Consider the following 12,475-nt stretch of genomic DNA (forward strand, 5'->3'; position numbering starts at 1 on the left):
CAGGTTAGTCGCCCATTTAAAACTAGTGCTGTAAGGCACGAGAAAGCTGCCTTCTGATTGGCTAATCTCGATTCGTTGTCAGTCATTCTATTTCTTGGTCAAAGTTTGCGAAAGCTTTGTCTGACGTGACCCGTAATGGGTCCTTAGATGTTTGTTTAGCAGTTGCGAGAACTCAGATCTTATTTTAATGAGATTGGATTTTTTATGCCTTGTTGTGATTTAATGCTAAGTCAGTATTCATGGTATTGTAGGTACAATATATCACCTGCACAGTTGGCATGGTCAATACGAGCAATCTGTGGGTAAATACACGTCCAGTTATAGATCGGGAACACTTGTGTGAACCCTCGCCAGCTGCCACCATCGCTGCCACATATGGAGGAATCAGTCGTCAAATTATCAACTACTCTCAATAACTGATCAACTATGATACGACATAAATCAGTATTGTGCATCATACTACTGTACAGGGTGTTGAATTTCACACTGTGTAGGATGCATTGAGCGTTATTAAATTAATAATATTACATATTTTTCAACATGCTAAAATGTTATTTGTTTTGTTACTTTTGTACTGTTTTGCATGATCTGTTTATCATTGTTCAAAATTAAGCATGGAAGTAAAGGGACGCCTGTCATTCCCCTCAAGGTAAAAGTCTAATGGTGATGTCTCATTCAAGATTATTGTACATATATGGCAATGTGCATGAACGTGTGTGTCTGCTTGTACATAAGTTTGGACTAGTTTTCTATAGAGCTAGCCTACTGAGATACCATGTTGCAGTTCAACATGACTACCTCACTCATACACAGTATACTGACTCCGAGCCAACCAATCCTTGTTTCAGCCCTTTAATGCCGAATGCCAGGCAAGGTAAGAACAAGTACCATTCTCGAAACTCTTTTGGTATGACACGGCCGGGGATCAAACCCATGACCTTCTGCTCTCCTTAGACACTGTGTCCACTAGACCATGGAGGCGGATTCAGTCTAAAGATTCAGGGGTCGCTAGATTCAAACACTATAACCAAGGTGTAAATGAAGCCCTTGAATGTTGTAAAGTGTTAGAATGTTTCCTGGTTCTACCCTTGAATCACTTTGAACAGTTTTTTTCTTGTTTGTTTGTTTAATGTCGCACTCGGCAATATTTCAGCGATATTACAGCGGTCTTATATAATTGAGTCTGGACCACGTAATTGGGATACGATGACATGCCCGATCCTGTTAGTTGCCTTTTACAACAAGCATGGGTTGCTGAAGACCTATTCTACCCCGGATCTTCACGGGTCCTTTGAAAAGTATTTAAATCATAAATCACCATGTGATGTCTGTATATCAAACTGAAGCTGAATGTGAGAGGATACATGGAATTGTAACACAACACAAGGTGTTTCTGACTTTTGGGGTGCCAAAAGGTCAACTGACATCACTAACTAGGGTCGACACGAACTGGGGCAGACACTGACACTAACTGTGACCGACACTCACTAACTGTGGCCGACACTCACTAACTGTGACCGACACTCACTAACTGTGACCGACACTCACTAACTGTGACCGACACTCACTAACTGTGGCCGACACTCACTAACTGGGGAGACGCATCTAGCTGAATATATTCTACTTGAAGCCAATCCATCATACCTACCAATTTAAAAAATACTCAACCACATCGTTCATTAAACATTTGTTAATCCCAGGATAGATTTATGACAGGCTCAAACCTGTCAGGTGTCTACATGGTCTAACAGGTTTGGTGTAGGCATTGCCTGCCCGGGGGTGCGGCACAATTTCGTGACTTTTCAAATGTTTTCTTTTGTCATTACTATTCTGTTGTTGGAAATTAAGTGTGTTTCAATGGTTGTCAATTTCCATGTGTTTGTCCAGCTTACCTGTGTAAAGTTCATTTCTCACTGGCTTCACAGAGTACAAATCACCACATGGTATTTTTTGCTCTAAAGCTGTCATTTCAAAGTGTACCCTCAAGGTATGTAGAATATATTTTTTAACTATTTCACTGCTATCAGTATTGTCCAAACCTTGGAGTTTCACTGTATGTAAGTTAAAAACTTATTTTTCAAACTGGCAGATGAAGTGATGCTGCTAGTAACGAAAGGGCACATGAGCACTTTCATTATTTTATCAACTTTTGACACGACTTTCTTCCATATCATTACCAAATTTCATAAAATCCTAAGGACATTTTGGATGACAATCAGTGTCCCAGAAAATACACCGATCTGAATCCCTACAGATATTTTTTTTTAAATCCTGGCAATTGCAAACAACAACCATATAGTGCATATTCCATCTTGATACTGAGTGAGTTTGGTTTTACACCGCTTTAAGCAATATTCCAGCAATATCACGGTGGGGGACACCAGAAATGGGCTTCACACATTGTACCCATGTCAGGATTCGAACCCGGGTCTTCGGCGTGACGAGCAAACACTTTAACCACTAGGCTACCCGACCGCCCCTCGATACTGAACAGTCATGACCTTGGATACTCTCTTTGAAAAGGCGGACAAGACAACTGAAACACTCGAAAGTCAATTGTTTGTTGTATAAGATATATACCAATTGTTCACAATTGATCAGGAGTTCAGGTCAAGCACTATCAAGCCGTCTGGCCAGTAACACACACCCAAACATCTGACACAGGAAGTGTTTCCAGGCAATGCAATATGCTCATTCTTGTTTAAACATGACATTTATTCATCATTTTTTCAATGCCGTCTTTCCTTATCAGACACACAAGACATTTCTTTATCAGACAGCAAAAGATTGTTTCAATAATCTTGTCATCCTATCTAGGAGTGCTGCCCTATAACCATGATAACATTTGATTGACAACAAGGAAAGAATTAGCTGCCTGCTTAGAGCAATCTACCCAATGTTAATCAGGATCATTTGAATCAGTAAATGTTTCTAAAATGGTGTACTTTGCCAACATGTCAAGGCCATAACATAACATGATAATGTTCAAAACTTGAGCTTCAGGTAACTTACCCCGAACAAATACAGATCGGTATACATCATATCTAAAATACATTCATATATATCTCTACATGAGTTTCTTTTACTAATTACCATGGTTAGAGGTAATACAAATATTTCCGGGTTCCAAATGAAATGATGGATCTGAGTTACGTTACCATGGTTACCAGAAACACAAATATTCATATTTGGGGTCTCTATTTTATTATCATGATTATGGTTCATGGACTTCGTTGATGCATGTCATCGTATCACAAATGCATAGATTGATGCTCATGATGTCAATCACTGGAACGTCTGTCCAGACTTGATTATTTACAGACCGCTGTCATATACCTGGAATATTGCTGAGTGCGGCGTTAAACAACAAACACCAAATTATTAGTTTGACAATGCTGAGAAAAAGAACTGCAATTACTGACCATTTCAATAAAAAAACAACATATACCACACATCTAGTTTGGAATTGTCTTGGATATCATTTCAAGAGCTATTCCCCTATTAGCTCCCTATCACATATCATGTAATGGGGTTGTAACATCACAATGGTAATGTCTTGTTTTACATGTCGGTGTGGCTGTGAGCTGCCATTACCCGTGTTACACGCTGTACAAACGAGAAGGGGAACCATTTACTGTGTAGGTCGCCATGTGTCAGCACTGTACTTAACACCAGCCCGCCAGCCACGGGCAGTTGCTCTAATGGCTATAAGCTTCAACTGGGCTTGTGAAAACACTACAAATCACTACTGGATCGTTCTGGCAACATAATGCTCTCTGCTGTGTATGGGTTATCATAGTAGTGTTTTACATTGTTCACGAACAAAACATGACGAGAATTGACGCAGGTTGTAAATAAAGGCACAGGCTGATTTCAACATGCCTGCTATTGAATACCATAAATCATTCCACATTTAACATGAATTTTCACGTTTCAACCATAACAAAAACAACATATGTCTGATATTCTTCATAGCCCTAAAACATTTCTCTTAGGTTAACAGGTTACAAATATAAAAATATTACACTTTAGAAAAAACAGTACGGTAGACATTTCTTGAGACTGTATCTTAACTTTTGTTTTAGTGCTACTTACAGTTACACTAGAAATAGCTATTAGAAATTAATCCTATATATTTGATTGTGGCTGGGTATTTGAAAATCATGAATCCCATAGCTGTACCAAGTGGTTGTGAGTTCTCCACTTGGCCTGATTCCGACCCTTGGTCTGTGTTAGAGTCACACCGGAGCTTGTGGTTCACAGAGGGGGGATTACAACAGTGTAACATGACATTCCTTCCACATTAAACTGACATGACACAATATCATTGAAATGCTGTTAAAAGTGACATTTACCAAACTAATTCACTCACTCACCAACTTGTCCACTCGTCCACCCATTCACTCACCCATCACTCACTTGTCCACTCACTCACTTGTCAACTCACTCACACACTCACTCGTCCACCCATTCACCCACCCATCACTCACTCACTCACCCACCCATCACTCACTCGTCCTCTCACTCACCCACTCACTTACCTACCCACCTAGATCCACTCACTCACTAACGCGTCCACTCAATCTGCTCGAGAAGCTGGTCATACTCAATATCTATCAACATGATCAAAGGTTTAAAAACATTCATCTTCTCTCTGTGCAGACCATATTTTGCTCTGTCCTTGTCTGACGCTTTTATCAGTTGAAATGTCTTAAAAACTCAAGTCATTGTTCAGTACAGACTTATCTGAGGACAATGTACATGGTCATTGATTGAGTGAAATAAAACACAGACAGCTTGCCAGAGCTCCAGATAAGCTGCGTATATGCGTGAAATACGCATCAGAAATGCAGAAATACACAGTAAAATATAATCCAAGCGTATCAAATATATGCAACGAACATTACAGATACGCTACAAAAATAAAACTTGTGCGTATGATCAAAATATTGTGAAGTAACCCTGCGTATTAGATTAGCAAATCAGCAACTTATTTTGAAATTATAAAGGGGCAGTCTATCAACCTTGCCAAACTCCACGATGACAGTTACGTCATGATCATTTGCCATCACACTTTCTTGTGGAAGTATCGTGGTATTTTTGAGTCCTATAAAGCTCTCGAACCCACATGACACCAGTTTGCAGGGACTAGATGAATAGTGTTTTTAAATATTTAACTTAAATACCCACATGTGTAAAAACTAGTGGGTAACAGAAATTTGAATACGCAGGTAGTATTACTGATACCCAATGATTTTAAAATGCATGGGTAAAATACCCACAACACCAAAAGCTTATCTGGAGCTCTGGCTTGCAAGACTTGAAGCCTACAACACAGATCAGTTATAAAGTCCAGGTAAAGTACCACAACTAAAGTACCAAGGATATAAATGTATATTTTTTCAAGCGAGCCAAAAGTATAAATTGCATGACTTCCGGTTTTCAAGTTTTTTGTGTATTTATGTTCCCACAAACGCTACGTAGATTTATGGTGTGCATACAGGTTTTTACATTTATACCTCCATAAATACAAAAAACATATTGAATTCAATTCCCTAATGGCTCTCAAAAAGAGGTTAAAGTGTGACTGTTGAAGTGGAGTGTGCCTGGAGTGCTGTTCCTGGAACATGTGAGCGTCATATCACCTCCAAACAATAATTATATTCAGCATGTTCAGAAATCTTGCTTCCTTCCTTTTCATTGAAAAAGATAACACCTTTTATCATTTCTGAATGTCCAGATTATATTCTCAAACATACTATTACTGTGAAAAAAGTATGTCCGTGTTCACTTCCCATGTGTTTGTCCGGTTTATTTGTACAAAAGTACATTCTGGGATAGAATATATTCTAGCATATTGTTTCACCAGGCAGTGATATAGATGTTTCAGTGTGTGCCTTGGAACATGAGTGTGCCAACTAGAACATGAGTGTGCCAACTAGAACATGAGTGTGCCAACTAGAACATAAATGTGCCTACTAGAACATAAGTGTGCCAACTAGAACATGAGTGTGCCAACTAGAACATAAGTGTGCCAACTAGAACATGAATGTGCCAACTAGAACATGTAGAAGAATAATTTGATCAATCTGCTATCTTCGTGAATTATATTTTACAAAGGTTTTTTTGTTTTGTTTGTTATTTAACGGCGCACTCAGCAATATTCCAGCTTATGACAGTGGTCTGTATATAATCTAGTCTGGATCAGACAATCCAGTGATTGACATCATGAACATCGATCCAAACAATACGGATACGATGATGTGCATCAACCAAGTCAGCGAGCCTGACCACCCGATCCCGTTAGTCGCCTCTTACGACAAGCATTGTCGCCTTTTACGGCCAGCATGGGTTGCTGAAGACCTGTTCTACCCCGGATATTCACGGGTCACTTAACTAAGACTAGATAATAAGCTGTTGTATTTTACTGTTGGTTAAAAACCATTATTTATAAGCAGTGATAAGTGTGCCTTTTAGGCACTGGGAACATATTTTAATTGTGCTATTGAGATCTTAACCATGCCATTGCAATTTTAACCGTGCCATTGTCACTAAAATACAAGGAATTTCCAACCCTGACACATGGTACTAGCTGAAAAATTAAATCCTGCTTTTGATTTTGTTTTATCTGACCTTATACCCAGTTTTCTTTCAATGAAAAGACACAATAAATAAGGTTCAACTGTTGGCATGGTTACTTCTGCAAATGGGTACAGAAAGGATCAGAACTGGCTGGACAGCGTGAAACTTTGCATGAACGTCAAGAGATCCTTGTCATAACTCTAAACTTAAAAGCAAGTCCCTAGAGGAAAAGTTACAAGTTAACCGCTTGGCTGCCCCAATCTGGACTGTAACTGACAGGGTCCCTATTCTGGTTACTAGTACCCCAGAGTTCAGTGTCAGTGGTTGAGTGTCTTCAGTGTAACATTGAAATCCCCACTACAATAGGCTTAGGCATCTGAGAATGTGCAGTCATGTGACATCAGTAACATTCTTGGAGGTCAAAATTCGGGTGTCACATGTCTCAACCATTATGACCTAAGAGTCCCTTGGCTTTGAACATAGACCCAGGTAAATCCTGTAGGATTGAATATTTAGTCTGTCTCCCAGACCCTACAACATAAATCAAAAACCAAATTCAACTCAACTCAAGTCTGGAATGATTTGGCAAGTCTAGATTGCCTCAGTAAGCAAATATATTGTTCAGGGCTCCAGTCAGGCTATATTTTTTATTTTGCAGATATCTATTTTTGAGTAGGGCAACTACAGAGCTCCAGATAAGCTTTTGGTGTTGTGGGTATCTTACCCATGCATCTTAAAATCATTGGGTATCAGTAATTCTATCTGGGTATTCAAATTTCTGTTACGCACAAGTTTTTACACATGTGGGTATTAAAGTTAAATATTTAAAAACACTATTCATCTAGTACCTGCAATCTTGTCATGTGGGTTCGAGAGCTTTATGGGACTCAAAAATACCGAGATAGTTCCACAAGAAAGTGTGATGGCAAATGATCATGATGTAACTGTCATCGTGGAGTTTGGCAAGGTTGACGGAATGTCTGTATATAATTTCAAAATAAGTTGCTGATTTGCTAATCAAATACGCAGGGTTACTTCACAATATTTTGATGATACGCACTAGTCTTATTTTAGTAGCGTATCTGTAATGTTCGTTGCGTATTTGATACGCTTGAACATGTTGAATTTTATTTCACTGCGTTTTTCTGCATTTCTGATGAGTATTTTACGCAGATACGCAGCTTATCTGGAGCTCTGCAACTATATTTCTGGAACTAACTGTTAGTTTATCCAATTGGCATACAATTATCACTGGCTTCATAAAAACGATGACATGCATCAACCAAGTCAGCGAGTCTGACCTCCCGACCCCATCAGTCGCCTTTTATGACAAGCATAGTCACCTTTTACGGTAAGCAGGGGTTGCTGAAGACTTATTCTACCCCGGATTTTCACAGGTCCCACATATTAGAAGTTTTTTTGTTTTTATTTTGCCTCATGTTGAAAGTATCCCAGAGATTTGTAGAATTTTAAAGTATTTGGGCACTTTTCTCATTCTTGTATGTCTACAAAATGATAACATACTTGTTGTAAGGTCAACTAACAACACTCCACGAGGGATATGTCGTGAATATATAGATCGTTAATATTCGTTAAGTCGACCATACCAGGTAAACTGACATAAAAACATTTTGTCCACAAGTGGTAATCTTATTCTTTCCTCAGATCCAGGGATTAAGTAACATTGCATAAAACATGGATGAACCAAATACTGGTTCCGTAATAAGTAAATTTCCCCTACCTGTGTAAAGCTAAAACATAAGTAGTACATATAATTGTCTGAATTGGAAAATTATAAATTAAACTCACAATTTTAGTACCAACATTTTCAGTAACCGTGAATATTCAGACCTCTGACTCTGAGAACACAGAGACAAATCCCCATCCATACAGACACATGACTACTGACACGAAGCTATAAGATAACATCAGAATAGCAGACTTGTATTCTTTTGACACAGGTTGCTATTATACAAGGCCTGGCACAATTCCCACAAAACAATTTAGAAATATGATTATTTGCCCTGATAATCTCCATATTAACAAATATTGACATTAATCTTTTATTCTTTAATCCCAGGAGTGTTATCGTCGCCAGTATCTCGAGGTTCACACTGTACGCCAGGGTAGACACACGTGAGGCAGCCAATGTCGACTTGACTCCGTACATTGAACATTATCATACCAACACTATGTGGCATATCAAATACCGTAAGTATTTTATCAAGTGCCTTCATTATTTATTGCCTTGCACACATGGTGTTATAATACTAGCCAATATTTTATTCAATACATTGTATGACCTACTCAAGGTAGCTGTTGCTTAACCCTGTGTTATTGTGTTCATGGGGGACGATCTGACTTGAACGTATCCAAGAGATCTCAAAACTCAAAACTATCAAAACTAGAAACTAACATTATTTTGATCACGTGTGTAATCAGTATAAATAGTATGAATATGTACAGAGTACATAAAAGTTAAACCCCGCAGTATGTAAAACTTCCTCAATACTTCTATACCCTTTCAGATCTCCACAGAGCCAGGGGTTGTGTTCACTGAACCATGTAAAAAACAAACAGACCTCCATTCCTGAACACTTGGGCTCTTGGACTGATATACCGTATTCGACGTAATAAGCGCCCAGGGCGCTCTCAAAATTAGAAATAGGGGGCTCTTATTAGAATATAATTTGAGTTGAAAGATCGTAAATTTCGTGATTTAGGGTGACAGCCTGAAAAGAAACAAATGAAACGTCTGTGCGTATTATCATGATTATACACGACAGATATATTTTCCCAGATTTAATTGCCCATAATTTAGAGTGCATATAACACACGAGTGCATATAATACATGAATAAATAAGTGTTCATTGATCAATCGGAAGGGGTGCTAATTGGGATTGTTCACTAGCCAATATATATGAAAATATTGCCGTGGGCGCTTATTAGAGCGGGGCGCTTATTACGTCGAATACGGTAGTTCTGAAGTGGGTCAAACATTTTCAGAGGGGACACTAATGGGTTACTCCACCCATAACAACTCATATCTATGTGAAGCTTTGCATGACTGCATACAAATTATCGCAAATATCCTGTACAAGGAAGTAGCCTGATTCAAGAAGAAATATAAACATTTGGTTATTCAGTTTCTTTAGTTCTATTTACCAGGTCCACATCTAGCATAGCTGGTAACACCTATGTTAGCAATAAGAATTGAGCAAATGATTAACTACTTTCAGCAATGAAAAAAAGGAGATAGTGCTTTTAATTGGCACTGGCATAACCGATGAGTTATCGCCATTTTTTTCAAGTTATTTCTGACATATTCTGTGTACAAAGTTGATTTTTGTGAAACAAGGAGCAAATGCGCTTACTTCTGTCCGTGGAATAAGTTTCAGTAGATTTCTGTTATAACGCTATGATAGTGAATCAAAGCAGTGGAAATAGGACATTTCCCGTCAACTAACAGCACCAGTTATCGCCATCTTAACAGTGTGTGCCACGTGATCACGCGCATTGCTTCAGCTGTACAAAATACATTACACATGCTGATCCATATCACTTAGTACTATGGATTTTGCGATATATACAGGGTTATGCATTTTTGGAAAATAGCTCCAATAGGTTTTAGACTTATATTTTGGGAAAGAAATGACAGATAGATAGTAAGCAATGACAGAACAGAATGTACATCTTCGTGTTGTTTGATTTTTTTTGGCGTGTCTTTTCAAAAGTTGTATTTGAACAAGTTGATTATGGTGTTTTTTAATATTTCTTCACAAGAGTCCCTTTTGTTCATCATTTTGGGATAAATATTTCTCTCTTCTATTGAAAACGAGCAAAAGCAAAACGAGATGCGATCACATGAAATGTTGAGTGGTATGAAAATATGAACTTAGAACTGTATATACTGTACAGTTACTTTCATACACACAACTCTACAGATAACAACTTTGCAGATAACAACTTTGGTTTAATGCAATAAACTACCAGAACTTTGTTATCCATAAAATTGCATGTTTCATGCTTGTACACAAATTTTATTGCAATTAAATTTTCAATGCAATAATATGCTAATTGGGCTCAAAAGGTGGAACCAAAATACTTCATCACATTATATAGTACTCCCTTCATCAATGTTCACTTTGATGAAAGATATCTTTATGCAAATATTCTGATGTGCTTTGGGATAAAATATTATGATTTATCATTTTCATAAAATCACCTTTGTGAAGCGACACAAAAAAACGGACTCTCTGTGTTACCGTTAATAGAATCTTATATAATGTGAATAGCTGGTTTATGTTCATGCAGTCTATTCTATTCATAAAAACAACAAATGGAGGTACAGAGTTCTGGTCGGGTAGTTTTCACTGGATTGAGTTCAATGTGAACGAAATGGGCGCGGCAATTCAAGGGCTGTCACAGTATCTAATTAGGCATGCTATCAAATCACAGTGTCTTTATAATCAACACTCGCATTACATGTATATAAGTGCAATTGTAAAAAGAGAGAACCTGTCCCAAAACAGATTATGCATATATACCTGTAAATATTTACACGGAACATAACCGATGGCGTTGTCCTTCAGGGAGCGGGCACCCCACCAATCAGTCTGTTTGTGACAGTCAAAAATTTCAAACTTGTCTCCCTTCTGAAATGACAAAATATTCTGAGACCCCTCAGTATCCGGGGGAACGAAGTCCGAGACCGCACGGTATATCTCCATTTTCTTGTCCCCTGCGCTGTCAAGTAAACATGCTACGTCGAACCGGCGATTGTATTCTCGCGGGACGATGACAGCCTTTCATCAACAAAGAATGATATAATCCGGAAACAGGTGTTCGGTAAGAGTTATCTTCCCCTCATTCGCAAGGTCATAGGTCGGATAATTTTCGTATCAAATCGGATATTTCCGTTGATATGAAAAACAATTATATCGTTATTTTCAGAACCATTTTCACAATAGTGTCCTCATATTTACATATTATGTTAGTTTAAGCGACGTTATGATTATTGTATTGATTTCTGTTAGACACATTATTCAAATAGTAAAGGTTGAACTCGGAGCCCCTGACATGAAATAAGAATGGCAGGATTTTTGAAAAAATCGAACTGAAATGATTTTTATATCAAACACGCGATAATAAATATTAAAAAAAACTATTAATAAACTATAATGATTAACGCTAACGTTAATAAATGCACACCTACTGGTTACTTGTTAAAACAGGACCGTGTAACTGTACCTTCGATAAATATAAAATGCCTTTCAACGTATTCGTGTTGCACAGTAATAATTATGTCCGGCGCTATCAAAGGTATCAAATCTACGTTTATAATCTCTAAAATGAAAACACTGTAGTTTTTTTCTGCTAAAGACGTGATTTACAGGTTCATTACCCTGGCAGTAAATCCAATACAGCGATTACATACTAAGCTCATTTAGAATTGACAGAAGCAGTAACTGGTCAGTGGCATCTAGAGCCCCGTTTACACGACCACGTTTACTTATATAGGTAAATATACTTACGTAAGTATATATACTCACATAAGTAAAAGTGGTCGTGTAAACGCATTTGCTTACGTAAGCAAATATACTCCAGGAGGATTTTACTTCACCTAAAGGGGTTGTGCAAAAGTATATTTACTTATAAGCAAATATACTCCTGGAGTTAATATGCTTATGTGAGTAACATTTGGCCGTATAAACGGTAACTTGTTTACGAGGTGTTAAGTGTCCTGATGTATGCATCTTATGTAACCTCCTTGCTCATTACAGGTTAATCCTCCATCCATGCATGCCATCTGCATCCCCTTCTTCTAGTTGCCACTCAAAGACCTTGAATTAAAAAAGACTTTGACGCAGTGATTGCATCAACATGGTTGGT

General features: G+C 38.0%; 1 protein-coding gene across 4 annotated transcripts in view; it reads right to left on the minus strand.

The window, feature by feature from the left end:
• The window catches only part of LOC124136083 (protein FAM107B-like), an 89,452-nt gene extending 78,015 nt beyond the window's left edge, over window positions 1-11,437 (minus strand). For 2 of the 4 annotated variants that reach the window (XM_046501868.2, XM_046501866.2), the window contains exon 1: window positions 11,131-11,437. In XM_046501868.2, coding sequence (XP_046357824.1) covers window positions 11,131-11,313 — 183 coding nt within the window. In that variant the 5' untranslated portion in view covers window positions 11,314-11,437. Of the gene's footprint in view, window positions 1-4,549; window positions 4,636-11,130 lie in introns of those variants that run through there. The other 2 variants (XM_046501872.2, XM_046501875.2) reach the window with 2 other exon arrangements.
• Between the last annotated feature and the right edge of the window lie 1,038 nt (window positions 11,438-12,475).

This window comes from Haliotis rufescens, unplaced genomic scaffold, assembly GCF_023055435.1.
Source record: "Haliotis rufescens isolate VD_foot unplaced genomic scaffold, xgHalRufe1.0.p SCAF_44, whole genome shotgun sequence".
NCBI classification, from domain to species: Eukaryota; Metazoa; Mollusca; class Gastropoda; order Lepetellida; family Haliotidae; genus Haliotis; species Haliotis rufescens.